The sequence below is a fragment of the Ammospiza nelsoni genome, chromosome 2 (assembly GCF_027579445.1).
Source record: "Ammospiza nelsoni isolate bAmmNel1 chromosome 2, bAmmNel1.pri, whole genome shotgun sequence".
Lineage (NCBI taxonomy): Eukaryota > Metazoa > Chordata > Aves > Passeriformes > Passerellidae > Ammospiza > Ammospiza nelsoni.
Window position 1 is genome coordinate 104,581,987 of NC_080634.1, and position 20,111 is coordinate 104,602,097.

The 20,111-nt window shown below is 40.9% G+C and overlaps 1 protein-coding gene across 1 annotated transcript in view; it reads right to left on the minus strand.

Annotated features, from left to right (window-relative positions):
- Positions 1 to 19,865, minus strand: part of MAP7D2 (MAP7 domain containing 2) — an 82,175-nt gene extending 62,310 nt beyond the window's left edge. Inside the window, exon 1 of the mRNA XM_059466273.1 lies at positions 19,675 to 19,865. Coding sequence (XP_059322256.1) covers positions 19,675 to 19,717 — 43 coding nt within the window. The 5' untranslated portion in view covers positions 19,718 to 19,865. The remainder of the gene's footprint in view (positions 1 to 19,674) is intronic.
- Between the last annotated feature and the right edge of the window lie 246 nt (positions 19,866 to 20,111).

Sequence of the window (20,111 nt, forward strand, 5' to 3'; positions counted from 1 at the left end):
GGAGATAAAGAGGTGGACATTTTGACAAGGATGAAAACAAGCAAATACAATACCGTGGTTGCATTCCTGAAGGTGAGAGACAGAGGGAGAAAAAGCATATTAGGGCAGGCAGGCAAATTTACATGCAGGGAACTGATGGGGAGGGAGGGTGGAAGTCAAGAATGGAAAATGAAAATCTCGGACCATGTGAAGTCTTCAATACACAACCTCCACTCACCTTGGAACTTCATTAAGAACTGGCTCATTTACAAGTAAAAGCCATAATATTTGAACTCTATCAGTAACACCATTTGCCTTATTTAAAATGTCAACACAGTAAGAATAAATAGCCTTCTAAAACAGGAGCCAAGAACTCTGACTTGACTTTATACCACTACACAATTACAAGATCAACTGATTACCTACAGGACAAACAATGTGCTCTTCTGCTCAGTGGCACCAGACAATCTGTGTTCTAGAAACAGCATTACTGCAGATGTTTTGAGACAAACTACTCATAATACCATCACCATCATCTTCAAAGAACAAAACAATTTCTGGGGAAAAAAAAAAAGTTATTAAAAAGTTATTCAATCTTGATTAAAATCACCCTAGGATTTTTAAGGGCAACTTTAAAAGTCCCTTTGAACATAAACAAATAAGAAATAAATGTAATCCTCCATACCAAAATGAATTCTATCTGATTAAAACGGAAAACACTGAATAAGAAAAAAAGGCAATACTCTCTATATAATTAAATTTTCATTCTCAAAATTACTCCTAGCTTTAAGAGATAATTGAAAATCTCTGCAAGCCTACATTATAGCTACATATTTACGAAATGGGATGCTTAATCTGTACAAGAAAAGGAGCAAAAAACATGGAGTAGACCTGTAGATTTTACAAGAGGCAGGCTTGACAAAGCTTTCCTTGTTGCATATATTCAGCAGAAAGTTACTTTTCAAATAGATTTGAGACCTCATAGTGCAAAGAATGGCTAAAGGCATTTATTTATAACAGGCAATCTTTTCACGTACACCAAATTCTGTAGCGATCAAATAATTTTTAAAATTATTTAAAATTAACATCAATAGTTCTAACATTATAGTTTCTCTCTACAAAGAAAATCATACATCATATTTAGGAAATACTTCTATCACAAACCCTTAATTACTGGTTTTAAAAAAAGTTTCACTCACATGTATTGCATAGAAAATATTGCATAGAAAACCAGCTTCTATGATCATTAATACTACTCAGATCAAAAGATTTTTCACAGCTACAGGCAGCTTCACTAACTGTGAGGACACAGTTGAGAAGATCCCAGCCAAACCCATCCTCCCAAGGTCAGGAACTTTCTGCAGAGAAGGCTCTCACCCCCCCAGACTGGCCTTCCTCCAAGGCTGCCCTCCCCAATGTTACTGGGTAATTCAAAATAACTCCTTGTGTATAAATTGTCTGCCACAGGCATTACTCCTGACATCTCTCTGTACCAATGCACACTGAAATTTATCTGCCATTTACTGCTCAGTCACTTGGTGCTCATTTTTCTACCAAACTTTAATAAGTACTCTTCACATGACCATTCTTAAAGCCTATTCAAAAAATCCTCATCACAGTATTCACACTTTTTTCACATCAATCATCAAATCACCAGACAGTAAAGAGCTTTCAAGCTGTTTAGTGTCTTTGATGATGGTTTCTGCAAACATCTTTTAGAAAAGCCAAGCATATTCCTTCTTCTGGACCGCTCCACCTTGCCTGTTTGCTGACCTCTTGTGAGAAGCCCAATTGTACAAAATACATTCCCTAACAGAGAGCTCATAGGCTCTTCCCAATGTATCATATTTCACCCACTCCATTTAATGCTTGAAAACTTTCATTTTTCATTCTTCACTTCTCTAGAGTTTTTAAATCTTTGTATTAAGCCTAATTTCCTGTAGCATCAAATACAATTTAAGCAACAAATCAAGGTATTTTCCATTTTAAGAAAGACTTGGACAAGAAACACCCCGAAGCTCCTCCACACACAACACTAAAGCAAGTAATGAAGCTTCAGTGATCCAGCCTTATGTCTCTTGTGTTCCTTTCACACAGGGACCATTTAGCAACCTACCACAAAGTCTGGCAGGGTCTGTATCAAGGGTGACATGTTCACTGGTCTTTTTATTCTTTGCTAGTTTGCTCCTCAAAAATATTTGCCTTGCAATTTTAAAATTTTAAAAATTTTCCAGACATTATGCTTCCATGGTCTTGTATATATTTCCCCCTTGTTCCTTTATTTTCAATGTATTCCTTTACTCTGCTGTTTAACTATGCTTTGAGGATTCAAACAAAATACTATTTTGATAGACTTTGTTTTTTCTTTGGGAGAAAAAAATACACTTTTCTATTGTAGGAAAAAATTGCACAAAGCCTTTAATATTTGGCTCAGAGTTGCACTGTGCATCAGAAGCACAAGATAAAGGCAGTCCCTGTCCCCCAGTGATTATAGTCATAATTGTAATAAGGCATTAAAAATTACATAAGGCAGCTCTGGCAGGAGAACTGGTCAAAGATAAAATACTACCTGTATTTAGCAAATGATGCAGAAAAAGAGGTTTCATTTATTCAGAGTTTTGGTGCATCAGTAATGGCTTCATCTCCAAAGCAGGGGGCTACACAGCCTGCTAATTCTGTGGCCTTCTAGTTGTATCTGGAAAATAATCTTACATTCACCAGGAAGCCCATAATAAGCAAAATATGTACCCAATATCAAGGCCCAATAAACAGAATTAATACAGTATGTTAAGTCTTATTCTTATGACTACCCTCAATTTAGCAATAAAAATACCCTACATGGATAAACAATTTGTATAATCAAAACAAAACTCAAAAAACCTGAAGCTTTATGATTTTTGGGGTTTTTAAAAATATTTTTAAACCTCATCCCAAATGCTTTGCTGGATGACAGACTTTACAGGAATCCATGTATATATGGGTTTACCTTACAGAGACCTTTCTAAAACAGAGACTGGCAATTATCATAACCTCTATCCCACATTTGTATTTAATTACTATATTGCAATAATCTAAAACATCACAAACAGTGTTTGCTTAAGTGGCACATGTAACCTCAGTGGTCAAAAGTTACAGTGATATACAATATATTTGGAACAGTAATCCTTTTGATGATTAGAATAAGCTTTCAGAGCCAGAGAAACAAGAGCATGACAAATATCTTCATGACACATCAACACATCCATAACTGAAAGCAAACATCCCATGAAATCTGCCTGTCTTCTTAAAAAGAAGAGATTTAAATGAAGTGCTAAGTGGTTTGAATGATTACCAACAACCAATCAGTGGTACCAAACCAGCAGCCTGCTGGCCACATCCTGCCCATCACACAGGGCACAGGCAGATTTCCTTTGCCTGGATGGGGCATTTCAAGTCACACACCAGGCAAAGCTATAGGGCTACTGAGGAAGACAGCAGCTGGGGACAAACTGCTGCCACTGGAAAAGTCCCACTGACTACATCTTTGTGAGCCAACAAAAGGCCTCTGAGAAAGGCTGAGCTGTGGCTCCATGAAATGCCAACCAGCAGCAACACACTGCTACAGAGGGGAAAACATCAGAGCAGACTGGCACTTAACCTTTGCAACAAAAATGGTAAACCTGACTTGTAAACAGCACCCATCTTCTGCCCCTGGGCTCACAGGCAGCAGCTTCAGCAGTGCACAGAGGGGCCACAACCAGCCCTCCTGTGCCTCTTGAGCATCCCCAAAGCCTGAGCAGGGCAGAGTAAAGCACTGCTACAGCTGTCAGCATATCATGAACTGGACAGCAGCCCCAAATTGTCTCCTCATTTGCAGAGCTGTACATTAGGACAGGTACAGCACCTGCAGTGTACCAGGAAGGGTGAGATTCAGCCTAACTTCAGCTGCCCAAGTAAGCAGATACCTCCGAGAGCCAGCAGCTCTCAGCTTCCCTCTCACTCACTTTACAAGAGCTGGGGCACTTCTCAGACCTGTCACCTCCTCCTGAGGGAGGAATTTAGAAGTGCCTGTTCCACTCCACTCAAAGGGAGCCCAAGAGAACCAGGGCAGACAGATGTCAGATGAATTCCTGCAGAGAACCTAATTGTGCACAGTAATGCAATTTGTGCACTCTCCCACCAGTGAGGCATTAGGGCACATACAGGAAATGGCAGGATTTTCTACAGCTATATTCAAAATACCAACTGTCTTCATTTGCCTGCTTATTAACAGCTGAAAAATTACACTGCACATGTAATAGCAAGGAGGAAGTTTTTATTTAAACTTTTCTTTTTTGGGGGTCAGAATCTCAAAACTCTACATTTTTATTGATGACAAATTAAGAACATTAAGCAGTTGAACATATATCCCTTCAGGGAAGGGACATTTAATGATGAGTTTTCAGCTAAGGATCAAAGGCTTCTAAAAGAGCTCTAAAATCAGGCTTTCTAACAATTTGACTATCTAAAGCTCATATTTTTCTATTCCATTACATATTACACTACACAGCACCATCAGCCTTTGGGTTTCTAAATGAAGGCAGCACTTCTACACTGTCAGAGGAACAGACCTCGAGGAAATTAAAGGACAGAACAGCAGGACTGAGAAGAATGAAAGAAACCAGCTAAAGCATCTTAGCAAAGGAACTGAAATACTACATATTTAATTTGGTAATTATCTCCTTGGACTGCTAAAGAGATAAAACAACCTCAAAACTGATTCCATGAGAACTGAAACATTTAAGCAGAATCTCTAAAATAGATGAAATGAACCCAATTTGTGATGTAACGCTGATAAATCTGCACTTGACAATATCTTTGTCAATTGTGACAAACCTCTATAAATGTTCATTAGCAGGTACTGCTTAGCACAGTTTCAACAAATTAACCCACTAATAGTAGCAGCTTTCCAATATTCACTTCCAGGCTCAGCACTTGCTTAAGATATGAATGCTCAGAGCAGCATGAAACAGACAGTGCTCATGCCCTGTTAACCTCAGAGATGGGAAACAAACCCGAGGAGAGTTCAGAGTTTTTGTAGTTTAATGAAAGCCCAGCAAGAGCGATGCTGCAAAAGGTCACGAGGAAACAACAGCAGCGCAGTAATGCCAACATAAAACCCTCAACCTTTATTTAATCTTAATCCCATTATTCTTTTCCCCATCATGACAATAAATCCCACTGAACCAAAGAGATGCACATAATTTTCTTTCCTGTGACTGTGTGTAGAAGAATTCCAAATACAAATAAAAACAGGACACTTCAGAAGAACTCTTCTGTGTACATATATAGATGTGCACATAAAAACTGCAGAAGTTAAACCTGTTACCAGAAGATGAAAAACAACAAACTGTAAGAAAAAAATAGTCTTACTGAACATCATTTTTCCTTCTGTTTACATGCAGAATTAAAGATTACTAAGTCAATGCAGTAGATGTTTCAGTATGCAACTTCATACATTGATTTTCTTTTCCAGGAACATCTAACAGAAGCAGGATGCTCTTTTTAAAAGATCCTGTTACAAGCAGATGTTTGACTAAAGGAAAGAAAAAAATCAATACACAAAACCCTTACGTTTTTACATTTATAAATAAATATACAACAGGACTACAATGAAAATCAATGTAATACTCTCTAATAATGACATTTCTTCACTGAATAAGAATGTATATGGACCCTGTTTATTGTTTAATTAATGTATGTTATTCTCTATTAAGCATGGGTTTGCTCACTTTTAGTTTGTCTTATTTATTCTCCATAGTTTTTCAGAGCTTCAACACTAAAATTATGAGCTTCATTCTTGCTTTTAAGTCAGCATCTCTAAAACCAAAAGAACATACCCACCCACTTTCCAATGTCTTGTCTCCTCTCCAACGTATTTTTTGTCTTTTTAAAATTGAAGTGATTAAAGAGCTCTGTGCCCTTCTAGAAGATCAAGTCTCAGTCACTGATTAGCAAATGTGTCTTCCTTGCAAAACTCAATCCCCAATAAGTAAGCTAAGTAGAAAAGGAAACATCAAAACAAATGTCATGAGTTAGTGACCTCAACTAATAAAGATTTTTTTTACAGTACATACTCAATATTGGAGGAAAAAAAAAAAAATCAATGCATCCTAAGAAGGATTAAGGAAAGCAATACCAATTGCTCATTATTGATAACATATACAGAACCACAGCCATGTCTTGGTAGCATGAGCTACCAAAGCAACATACTGTATGTAAATAGCACCAAATAATACCCTTTTCTATTGTTCCCACAGAAGACATCAGTGTGAGCTTCCTACCATTTTCCCCTCATTGACAATGTTCTTCAGAAACAGGCAGCTGCACAGAAAAAGCACTGAATAACTTGCCAGAACTTACCCAAGTATAGCTGAAGCAGAGATCTTATTTGGTTTCAGAAGAACCTAGAAGCTTCTACAGAAAGAAAAAACTGGATTCTTTCCTTATTATTGACATCAGAGCTGTCAATCCTGGGCATGCTACCTCAATTATGGTTCATGTCAGTCATGCTTTAAGAGTTAAGCTACAGTGGCGTTAATAAAGGCATAAAAATCAGATTACTAACATTTTTATGATATAGTTCAAATGTAGGTTTCTGAAACTGAAAGCTTTCCATCATTGCAGTAAGTTGAGGTTAACCCCATGCTGCTTATACACCAACACAAGGTCCATTCACAAGACACGTGGGTGTTCAGTGTCTCAGCTTTGAACCACAGAGACCTCACACCTCCTCCCTTTGCTGAAATCAGGTACAAGATTCACCTTTGTTGAGCCTACAGCTTCTTCACTTATCACCTTCTCTAAGCATTCAGCTACCTTCAGCTTTATGTTCCTTGTCCAAAAAATGTAGTTTCATACCTATTCCTTCCAACTCTTCCTAAAATAAAGTGGGCTGTTCCTACTATCCCTGCCAACACATACTGCTCTGTAGTCCACCCCCTGCTTCCACACACACGTCTAAGGACACAGTTTAAAAACCCCTCTGCCAAAACACATTTGACTACTACTCTCATTCTGTCAGTCAAATGAAACTACACCACCTTCCATCTCGCTGTATTTTAAAAGAGAAGACATGAAAATAGTAAAGGAAATCTCCACCTTTCTCCACAGTTTTCTGTTCCAAAGTTTAACTTTCCATCTCCTCTACGTCTGTGCTGTACACAAAAACCCCTCACTCCTCCTGTCTGCAATTTGTTCTGCCAGCCCTTTTAAAAAGCAAACACCCTCATGCTACAAGCAAAGTGTTAAGAGCTGATAGTTCTCTATATTTAGCAGGCAATCTGTATTCTATACAGATATATTATACCCTATAAATAGGATATAATATATCCTATTTTCAAAGGCAAAAAAAATTTAATGATATTTTACATAACACACAAAATATGACCTTATTCCCCTCTCTTATTTATATGGCACTGAACTTTTTGTCAAGTCAAATAAAACAAAGCTAAATAACAAGAACATTTTTATAATTACTTTGAAAGCTCTTAAATCTGAAACTAAGCAGTTGTACTTGGCCTCATAAATTCCCTTCCCCTCAAATTTGCTGAAAAAAATCTGCCCTTGGGCATGTAAGGCTCTGACAGTGGGTTCCAGTTATGGCTCCCAGTGAGAACCACAGCTCAGCTAAGTAAGAGAAAAGGTGCTTTTCCAGATAACTACTGCATATCCCTAAGTATCTTAGGAACTGAAATCCTGAAACACTGAAGGACAGCACGTATGTGCTCGGAACAGATCTGGTATTTGCTGATGCTGTAGGTGGCAGCAGGATCTCTTCCTCTCCAGAAAAATCTTAGAGAGAAACAGCAAAGCTGCCACTGCTTTGATGATACAATACACTTGACACTGTTAAATTCCTTTCCACTGAAGAAATGGCAGAAGCCTGTAACAGCAGAGTCCCTGCAAACAGAGTCACAGCAAAGTGACTGCTCATTTAGCTCCACATGTGCCCACAGCCTGGTGCCATAAATCCCACCATACCAAGAACAAAAAATCCACGCTTGCCAAGTGTTATGGCTGACATTTTTACTTCTTCCAGCAAGCTTTCATCTGACATTTTTCCTTGACAAAGGAAGGTCTCAAGCAAGGAAAGTGGAGACTGCATCCTGTTTCTCCATGCAAACTAACCAGTAGGGCCATTTATCTTTACTATACAGTGCAAACCTAGGTGAAAAACCTAGGAACAAATTAACAGCAGTACAGGAGAAAAGAGTCTTGCCTGCCTACTTAAATGAACTCAGAAATTTATTAATACTCAGCAATTATTGCAAGATTGCATTCAAAAGATTGCTATCTCCAGCATTTACAAGGAATCTGAAAACTGCATACAATGATTTTACACGTCAGCAATTCTCTTGGTTTATTCTTTTAAAAATCATGACGTATACATCCAAAACATACTGACATGAAAGATACGTCAGAAGGGGATTTTTGTTTGGGTTGGGGTTTTTTTATTTCTTTTTTACACCAGTTTTTTTTTTTTTCCCTTGCTAATCTGGAATTCCATCATTTCAACTACAGTTAATAAAATGACTCACCAGGATTGCTTCATTAGGTGAAAGTTATTTTGTATATAAGCACAGAAAAACCAAAACCCATCAATGGGTTGTACACTTTGTTCTAAACCCCAAGAGATGTGTCTTAACTTCACCTAGTCAGTTCTTGAAACCATATGGCAAATATTCACCCTGCAAAGCCAGTAACCCCACTAGAATACTTTTCAAAGCACATTAGACATCTGAATTTTTATTCCCACCCTCTTGCCTAGGGCTTCTCTAGAACCTGAAATGAGTTGACCAGTGGTTGCCACCTTGGAGCACAGTAAAAGATCAAAGGGGCTGTGTCCCAGTATAAAATGTTGGGCGCCACATCCTGTGTGTCTGTAAGAGCAGGAAGCAGCTGCTGCCATAAGAACCTCAGTGCTCATGCACTCACTTGTCCTATTCTCCTCTCCACTTCCACATACCATGAACCAAGCTGCTCCTTCTCCAGATTGATGGGCAATGAACTTTGCTTGTTTGCACTGTAATTGGTTGGTCTCACAACAAGAGGTTATCTGTGCACAAACCTCGCCTCACTGCAAAGACATTCATTGTATGATTCTCAGAAAAGGCAGCTGACTGTGGAGCTCCTTGCCAGGGTGATTAGACACAGACTAATTGTGGTCAGAGCAAAGTTCAGGACACACCTGTACAAGGAAAGGCTTTTGTTTGACTGTGGCAACAGAGCAGCTCTGCTGAATGTGGAGCCCCATGTCACAAACACTCAGGCTGAAAGCCAGCACTTACATGGGAATCCTACACTCTTCCAGAATTTTCTTTCACATGTAGATACAAATCAAAAGCTACAGAGTCAGGGGTTGAAAAACCTGCCTACCCATAGCAAGGGAAAAGAGGAGAGAGATGAGTAGGTTGAGTTGGCTGAAGAAATAGAAAGCAGTAAATATTTTGGAAGAGGCCAGGAAGGGTTGGGGATGCAGCAAAAGCCACATGCTGTCCTGCACATGTAAAGAAGTCAGGAAGAAGGGAAATGTAGGGCTACACACACACAAGAAGGCTGCTCTCTAAGCCTCAGCTGACAGTAGAAGAAAGAATGGGCTAATGGGCAAAGGGACAAAGAGCCTCTATGCCCATCTTCTCTAACCACCTTCTCTACCCACCATCACTAACAGCCAACTATACCCACCTCCTCTACCTTAATGAGGATTAATGCTATAAACAAAAAACAAAACTAACACTTCTTTTTTTCCAGTAGATCAGCCTCAGAACTTCTTACCTGAGAATACAAATGAGATCTGAAATTAACTTGTCCCAAACAAGCAAGCAAACATTTTGGTATTGCTCCTGTGCATAGGCAAGAGGATTATCTAACAGGCAAGAAAGAAATATTTTTGTCTTTGCTTTTAGTATTTTTTTATTGATGCACCAAATATTTCTGAATCAAAAGGAGACAGTTGACTAGTAGCAGAAGATTAAGAGATTCTTGTTCCTGATTAAACATTTGAAGACTTAGGGGCAGATTACTTCAGTGTAACATGCTTCATTAAGTCCAGAACCTGAAGACAAATCCTGTACCACCTTCTCAAAGCAGAGCTAGATGATGCACACTGAAAATCTTTTCCTCTACAAAACTGACACCATCAGTTCTTACCAGTCTGTGTAAACTTTGACACAGGAAATTCCCAAAGACCCCAAACTGTATACTCAAAGAATGTCACTCTAGCTCTACCTACAAATAAATATGTGTATTTATTTATTTCACTATTCCCCACTTGCCACACCTTCAGCACTTGGCATCTGTCAGACAACAGTGAAACTACATTTTTTTACCAAACAACACCCAAGAAGAACAAATTTGGTTTATTCTGGCAAGGTACAATGTAATGGGCTAGATTACACAGCTGGAAACAGACAGGGATGGCTGAATACTTTCAAATCTAAAATGCTGGAATTATAGCTAGCTTTTAGTTGCTGAGCAGTTTTCCACATTCCCTTAAGAATCTTATTTCTTGGGGTTTTTCAGTTGTACAAATTTATGAAGGAGTGTATAATATAACCAGCTTGAAACATTGCTCCTCAGATCCAACAGTTCTCAGCCATTGGGTCAGAATAGGAAAATTACATCTTCCAAATACTACTTAATACCATGGAGATTTTGACCAGAATTTCTCAAGATGCATGCATCACCAGGAGATACCTGGATTCATTTCAGTGCAAAATAGTCATTAACAAACCATCTTGAGGACTTCCGCCCCTCTACTTCTCCAAGTCTATAACTTAAGTAAGTATATCACACTTGCAGCACATTAACCAAGAGCTGTTCTGAAGACTAGGAAAACACTCCTCACCCTATTTGTTTTTGTTACCTTTGATTTTCAAAGAGCTCTTTGATATGGTGATTCTCTATTTCTGAACAGGAACGCCTGAAGCAGAGGTTAAATAGCATGGAATGCGTTTTCTTTTCCTTTCCACCTTTTTCCTATTCATGGTCTCTTTGCCTGCCCTGCAGCTGCCACAAGAAAAACTTCAGAGCTGCTTCAGCCCTCTGGGGTCTATTGTAGGAGGCAGGGGGGCTGGTGAGAGGTAAATTCCTGCTAGAACCCATCTGATGGGCTCAGTCTCCTCCATCAGGCTCTTCTCTTCCTCCCCTCCCTAGGCTGGATGGAATGGAGTGAGCTCTGCTGGGGCAGCAAGAGCAAGAATTACTGTATTGAGTGTAATTATGAAATTGGGGCAAGAAGCAAACTAGAGCATGGGAATATGTACACACAGAAGATATAGTCAAGATGTATTTTCTGGATACATCTCTAAGTCCTCTAACCATAATTTGAGGGACTCTAGGAAGCACACTGGATACTTGCTGTGATCTTACACCCCTCCATTAATGCCTGTTTCTAGGCATCAGGGAGGACAGCAGTGAGACAGTTTCCCTCACAAGGTGGCCACCCTTATGACCTTGTAGGCAGGACTGAGTGGATGTGAATAGGGAAGGAAGAAAACACCATTAGAGAGAAAAATAAAAAGCCAACTTCTAAAATCTTAAGAGATATCCTAGTAGGGTCTCATTTTATCAAAAGCACAGATGCACCATTATCAGCAAGTAGGCACCAGAAGGTCTATGTAGTGCAGGGGTTCTCATCAACAGAGATTTTAGGGATCTTCCAGGAGCATCACTGTGCTATTTTAAAAACCTTTTCACTTGCTACATGGCCTGTAAGCTTGTCACTATGCTTTAGGGAGCACTCACTACAAGGAGGTTGCATGAAGACTTTCCTTATAGTATTCAGTTCACCTTCAGCACTTCAAACAGACCATGACAAAAATTGGATCTGAAAGTGGATGTGCTTGTACTGTGTAACATAGTTTTCAGTGCCACTCACACATAATTTGGACAACTTCATCACAGATTAAATATATTAAAATTCAAGGATAGGCTACTTTTTTATTACATCCTTTGGCTATATGAGACTTAAAGGAAGACTGGATAATGGCAGTGACTCTGTTATAAGAACAGAGATTGCAAAAACCTCAGAGGCAAAAAAACCCCAACCCAAAACAGGGAAAACATACTGCAAGGCATGAAAGAGACACAAAACTGCTCATAGAATATAAAAATTATTACAGAAACCAAGTTATTTACATTATCTGTAAATGCCTCAATCTGTTCAGTTATTTCTGTTTCAAGTTTTCTTTCAGTTCTGTAACTTGATAATGCCAAAAAAAAGCAACCTTTCTCCATAATACATTCTCTAAACCATTTCTTCCCTATGCAGGGCTCAAACATTTTCATTCAGTGCCATAACCTGGCCTCAACGAGCCATGAAACACATCCCAGCTCACAACCCTGCAACGCAGCACTCACATCCAGAACCTCATCAAAAACTCATTTGTGCCAACAAGAGGGGAAGGTCACCCTCTTGTTTCACTGCATCATTAAAACCACTTCCTCTGACTATTGAAAAGTGCCATGTTTATTTGTAACCACAGCACTTAGAGCCACTAAACCCAGGAAACATAATGGAAATACTCACATCTATTAATAGACCATTAAGCATATGGGAAAAATATGTCCTGGGGCTGATGCATGGTATCAAAAGTCAAGACACATGAAAGTAAAGCCCTACTGGCTTCAGGAGAGGGAAAGGAGAACGAAAACTCATCCACCATTTATTTTGGAAGCCATAATTTGCTCACTGTTTATCAACATTTTAAGAGGTCCAACAGCACACTGCAGTTCCCTCCTTGAGGTTTCTTTCCCCTGACACCGAGTGGGTCTGCACACACACACAGATGCCACACTCAACACAAACAAGGGAATGAAAACTGGCAAGATGCAGGCAAGTCACCAGCAAAAGGCAAACTCTTCCCATTTGTTGATACCACCCTCCCATGGGAAGGGAAACCAAATCCCCTAACTTAAAATATGTAAAAATCACAGTAATGATGTGTGGACAAACACTGCAGTATGTCCTGTTTTCCCTTCCGAGACAAAAGGAAAGGGCCTTTCTTGGGTGATTTGTCATGCAGCAAACTTAGGAGCATAAAAAATATTTTTGTTTCACATGGCTGGAGTGTTTTCAAAATTAAGTTTAATTTACTCCCAGTATAATTGGATATTGAAAGTTTATTCCAACTCAACAATCAAGGCTAGTTTGTTCAAACTGGTCTATCGCTGAAGTGAGAAGGCAGCAGAGCCCTGCCTGGACCCCCTCAGCACTCCTGCTGTGGTTACAGCCCCAGGCACGCACAGCACATTTGGAAAGTTTGTATCTTTCTCTTTTGATTGCAGCCACATGAAGAATTTCAGTATTCCACACCCACGAGCAAAATTAATTTCAAACTACAAATATTTGAATGAGCATTCTTCTGAATTAAAGCAGAGCCTTGATGGCTTCTGCTTGGCACGAAACAAGTAATTTGATAATTCATATGGATTGAACTGGGCAAGGCATAGTTGCAGATCTTCCTAAGTGAAACAAAACCTCAACACATCCTCCAGCATCTGGCACCAAAACAGACAAATTTGTACTAACTGTAGTAGTGTTACCACTGTTTTCTTGAAGACTTATTTATATGTTTTTACAGTGGCATCCACAAATTGATATATGGTATCGTGCACTTTTATCTGACACACCCATTCCCATCCTATCAAAATCTCAGGCAGAAGTGATAAATTCTCACTCATGTTATTTATTGAAATCTCTACTAGGAAAAAGAAGTATCTAAGAGAAACTATTCAACAAAGAAAACCAGATTTATGAAGCTTCATGTAATTTCTTCCAAACTGGTTGAATGCACAACACACCTGTGATGGTGTTAAGGTTATGGGGCATAAAATCCATTTTCATTTTTGTGCAAGCAGATGTATTAACATGCACAAAGCCAACAAGGCACCTGGCTCTGGCATGAAGTAACAAAGCAGAAGACACTCCAGATTAAAATGCTCATCATTTCACACCAAGTTAATACATATTCCATAGACTGGTCCTCTTGGAAGGCAAATGCAAGCACACAGGAGCATATAAACAACACACGTAATTACTACTGAAGGGGTTGACTTTGAAAGCTTCGACAATTTCATCTATTTCTGTACTCAAAATACAGAAAATAAGAGTTTACAGATTTTTCACAAACCAGAAAAAAAGATTTGAATGTCCAGAGCTCAAAAAGTTAAGCATTACATGATGAACAGGAAGAAATCACTTCTGTTAAATCATTAGAAGAAATTGAGTTCAATGTTGTTTTTCCAACTGGTCCAATCAAAAAGCACATACCTGTAACACTGGAACACAAAAAAGTTGCATTTTACACATTGTAAAGGAATGCATATAACAAAACTGAAACATTAATATGAGAAGGTTGCTACTGGCATCTTTATGCCAAGAAAAGTAACATGAAAACACAGTGAAAAAAACAAACTTTGGCACACAGAGAAAAACAGTTTAAAGCAAGCTCATGCCTAAGCAAACAGCTACCACAGCACAACTGTGCAAACCCTGCACAACATCAGGAATACCTCTCCTATTCATCACTGCTTTGGAGCCCCTCACTGAAAAGCTGCTAAAACAACAAACACCTGCTGTGTAACTGAAGCTGATGCAAAGATCACAGCAATGCTTTATCAATCTCAGCAAAGCAGGCATTTGTCTGCAGCACCTCAATACTACAGGAATAATCAGCTCCCCCTCGATCAAAGCAAAGCACACACAAGCACATGAAAGAAGCAGCAAAAGCCTTCAGATATTCCAGTGCAAAAGCAAAATTGATGTCCCAGAATTTAGGGCAAAACAGTTTGATCTGACATTTGGCAAACAAAGATGACACACACAAATAATACATTAAATGAAAAGAAGCACAATACTTCACAAAACTTCAGATCACAGAGGGCATAGATATTAAATAATTATGGGAAAGTGTAACTACTGAGAATAATGCATTTAAGAGCTACAAGAAGAAAATTACAAAAACTAAGAATATGACCAACAAGCATTTGAATATATCAGTTCATTACAACTGCAAAAAGCCTGAAATGTACATGCATTATATATGTGCATACACAGAGGACAACTCAAAGCCAGAAGTAATTGCACATGAAAGATTTGGATTACTATTTAACTACAACAAGAAGTACTTTACTAAGATTCTTGCAACATTCAGATCCACAGAGAGTGCTAGGGTTTTAGGATCTTGACACAAATGAAGAAAAACAATAGTGTACTCTTTGAATGACAAAGTCTGTCAGATGCATTAGTCTTTTAAACAACACAACAATAATCTTGGGGGTTTTTTTAATGGTTAGATGGATTTCCACTTTGTGAGACCCACTTATCTTTGCACAGTGACACAGCATCATCATTAATCATTGTGGAGATAAGACACAGTGAAAGGTATTTCTAAATATCCTATCTAAAGCCAGCCCAGGCTAATGTGACAACCCAAGTCACTTTTTTCACTGGTTAAACTGCTTGAACACATTGGGAAAACTGATACATACCATGTTCCTACATGCACTAATTCCAGACACAGAAAATACACCAGCAATGTATCAAATTGTCATGAAAACACCAAACATGAGTCAATTATAGCAAAATAACTCAGAAATTATGTAAAGTGACCTAAAACAGGCAGATTAAAATTAACCCAGTTACAGTACTGAACTTTGCTTTTGATTACCTCAAGAATCTTGGCTGAGCATTACTATTCCTTCCAGTATTTAAGCATATTATCCAGATTTTCCCTCTCAACCAGTAGATGTCCACAAGAAAGTTAAATCTGAGTGTGTAATAAAAGTAACTAAATGCAGTTAGCATTCCCAAAATTTGCATTAGCTTCCTGATCAGCTTCATCTTACAAATAAATGGACCTGTACAGTCCAGTTATTTACAAAAACTCCATAAAACAGTATCTTAAACAAAAAAAGCACTGTATAAATTGATGTAGACTCTAGACTGAGGATTACTGCTTCTAGGATCTGCTCAACAGCTTGAGCCAGTCACAAAGGGCTGGAAGCTGCAATGCCCTATCAGAGAGCTGGTGCAAAAACCTGATTTCACAAGGAGTGGTCAAAATAAGTAAAAGAAAAAGCCAAACAAGCTACTCAATAATCCTGACACTGGGGCCTTGCAAGGGTGAAACACACAAGAAGGAAATAAGATGTTTTTTCCAATCATCCAAGCAGTCCAGAACTGAACAGAATTTAAAGCCTTGATTTATTCTGTAGCCTTAGAAAGCATTTATAAGTAAATGCCAGACATAAGATTTTTAAGAATTTCACCGGTCAGTTTTGGTCCACATACACTGAGTGACTGATAACCAAAAAAGTTATAATTGCATTTTATTTACTCATGAGCTTTAAAAAGGTTTACTACATAAATCTTCATACAGTATCGTCACACAGGATACATAGTTTCATTAACATTAAATACATACATGCTTCTTCAATTAGCACATCTAGAAATAATTACCTAATGTTCAGTCAAACATTCCTGATGCCTTTCCACTGCTATGGATGCACCAGGCACCAAAGCAAAGGCAGCTCTGTGACACTGTACAAAGCTGTCCTATAAACACTAAAGCTTTCATATGCTTTACTTCCCTGACCTGTGCATTTCAAGTGATACACCTTCCTTTTACTGCTGCAGCCCCAGAATGCAAAGGCAAGACGTTTTTCTTCACTGCCGTTTAGTGAACGTTACTGGGAAGAGGTTTGACTTTGCTTTTTTAAGGACAAAGCCAATACTTTAAATACCAAAACAGTAACCTTGAGAGTGTATTAAACTGCCCTGAACTAAAGCCAATACTTGCAAATGGTAACATCACATGAAAAGCAGTACATGAATTAACCTTGGGGATAAACCTTGAGTGTCCACATATGAGAGACAACAGTACAGTACAAAAAGAAGAATGTAAGTACATGTTGGTTAAATAATTTTGGCCTATGAGAAATCACTTGGAAAAGCAATGAGATCAAGAAGAAAAACCCACACAGTATTTTAAAAGGAATCCACACATTAATTCCTTTCACACAAACTGGTTTTGTGATATACAGTCTAGGATGGCACATCATTTTTTCTCTTAAATTCTTTTAGGCGTGATCATGTTTTCTACAAGGAGAAAAACCCAAACAACCAACAAACACACCTTACTCTGAAAATCAAAGTGTCCAGTATTTCAACCTCCTAGCACATACTTTAAGCAAATCTCACCAGGCAATAAAAAGGAAGACAAGAGATTCAATACTGAGCCACTTGTCCTTCAAATGCTCTTTAGTCATTACCTTTACTATAGACAGCAGCAGCAATAATGCCCACATTTTGGTTACCTAACACTCTCCCTGACAACAGGATTCCTACAGTGTCTTCTCATGCTATTGTTTGCCTCATGCCTTTGATTTTTGGCAAAGGGATATAATTGAGCTCTGCAATTATTATTTTTTTGTGCCACAGAATTTTGCTCCTTGCTTGCAGAATTAGAAACAATTTAACAATATTCTCTCCTCTAGCAGTCAAGAGATGCAAAAAAAAAATAAAAATCCATTATTGCAGGCTTGTTTGTTACAGCTTGGTCTGGGCAGACAGTGTGAAGTGCCTTGCTTGCACTGCCATCCTAACAATTCCCCCAGTACTGGAGGATCCTGCAGATCAAAGCTCAGATGCTGCCAGAGAACTACAGTTTGGGAAGGGGAACAGTGGCTACAGTCACTGCCTGGTGTTGGCAGCACCCTTTTGGGAACAACACCGTGGGAAAGAGCATTTTCCTCTGGAACAGAGAGGTAAGAGTCTTCCTATCCCTAGGACCAAGGCAAGGACTCCAGGACCAAGACATACATACAAACATGAATTAAGAGAGCATCATGTCCACATCCGCATTAATGATGCACTTTAGTAGCTGTCGTGCTTGTTACAAAATTGGCAAGTCCCACAAAAAAGAGCCTCATTCTCTGCTGCAGGAGATCAAATGCCATCCATAGTGCTGTCTGTAACACACCCCACACATACACAATCTTTACACCACATCATGTATTATCTTCTAGCAGACAACTCAAATAACAAACTTGGCCAAGACCACTCTATATATACTGCCTTCCTTGGGTATTAGTGCTCAAATGCCAATGCTTGACCACAAGTAATGACATCTGTCTGTGCCTGCCCATGCCCTACAACAGATGACCCATTTGATACAATCTTTAATTAGAGTACATGCTATCTTTTCTATGGATTCCTCATCTCATCAAGGTGAAAAATGCTTTATGTACTGGTTAATATAAAGAGTGAAGGTTTTTTGCAACATTTGCCTCTGAAGTTAGAATGTATTAAAAAAAAAAAAAAAAACACAAAAAGAAAAATGTCTGGCAAGAATGCAAGTGAATATTGGGAAGAATTCCCTATGCTTTAGACAAGAGGTGTGAAGAAACCTCACAAATATGAATTCTGAGCATTAATTTCCTCCTGTCTTCCATGTGAAATACTAAGAAATGGAGACCCAAGCCCTAGGAGTGCATGACTGCTCAAACAGCAACAGCCTTACAGCAAAAGCTGTAACTACTGAGCATGTGGAGAAGGGTGAGGAGCAGCAAACACAGGTGTTCCCAGCTGCTTCCTTAGCTCCTCACACCGTGTTACCTCAGTGTAGTCAAAGTTTCAGATGCCCTCTCCATAAATTTGAAGAGTAATCCTTCTTTATCTCCCAAAGCAATTGCAAAGCTACTTTTAGTCACTACAGTGGCTTAGGACAAACGGGGAAATTAATTCCCTCTTATGCACCAGGTTTAGATGGTTTACCATCCACAAAGCATAGGCTCCATACCAGATAATTAAGGTAAAAGTGTAATGAGCACCTGCATAACACCTTAATCACCGCTCATCTCACACTGCGCCCAGGGAAGTCTGTCGTGTGAAGAAGGAGCAGCCAGACCCACCCCAACACCTACACGGGAAGCCAAGAGCCAAGGTCACGACCACCAGCCTTGGCTCCAACACCTCAGGGTGCTGGGGACTTGATCCCATGCCAGGTGCTGTTCCCACATACAGCACAGCACCCTCCACCACATCTCACACACCCTTTTCATCCTCGGAAATGAAAACTTCTGTTCGCCGAGCAGCGAGGAGAGACCTTACCCAGGAGCCGTGTCTATATAAGGGCTCTGCGTGCGGTGCTCACGCCCGATACCCGCTCAACCAGTTTGTGCCCGGGCTGGGCAGCACCGGCACAGGCAGGCCCAGGCACCGCCGAGCAGGAGCTTTACAAATCGTTGCTCTGCACTTCGGGGCACAGCCCGCCCGCCCGCCCGCCCCAGCAGCACCGCCGGCGGCCGGGGAAATCGCGGCGGCACAAAAGCCACCTCATGGCAAACACCTCCCGCCCCACAAAGGGCAAGGATGGGGACCGCCGGGAGCCGCGGGCGGGACCCGCTCCGTGTCCCCTCGGGAGCGGCCGCCCAGCGCCGGCACCGCCGCGGCTCCCGCCGACAGCGGCGGCCCCATCCCTCCGAGATGGCGGCCGGACCCGGCGGCACCTGCCGGGGAGCGACCCCCGCCTGCCCCTGGCCGGGACTCGGGCAGCGCCGGCGCCGGGCGGCGAGAGACGGGACGGGACAGCGCCGGGAGAAACCGCGGGATGCGGGCAGAGGAGCCGCCGGTCCCCCGGCACGTCGCGGGGCCGCGGCCCCATCCCTTACCTGTGGCCCGCGGGTGGCTCCGCGCAGCCCCGGCCTCCGCCATCTTCCCCGCCGGTGCCGCCACCGCGTCCCGCCGGGGCCGGCTGGGCTGGCTGCGCCCGCGGCCGCCGCACAGGCGCAGTGCCCGCCCCGGCACCTGACGGCGCGGCGGAGGGAGGGGAGCGAGGGCGGGCCGCGGCCGGGCCCTCACGGCGGGGCGGGCCCGCTGCCCAGGTGGGGCCGCGCCCCGCCCTCGGCGCTCCGGCGGCGGGGCTGCGCTCGGGCAGGGGCGGCTGAGCGGCGCTGCGGTGCCCGGGCGCGTTCACTCGGGTTATCCCCCAGAGCCGAACAACCAGCGCTCTCCGGCTTTCCGGGCCGTTTTCCCAGATTTTTCCATCCAGGTGTTTGCGCCCGCTGTTTGCAGCCTCGTGCGGCCTCGGGTGAATCGATGGCTCCGG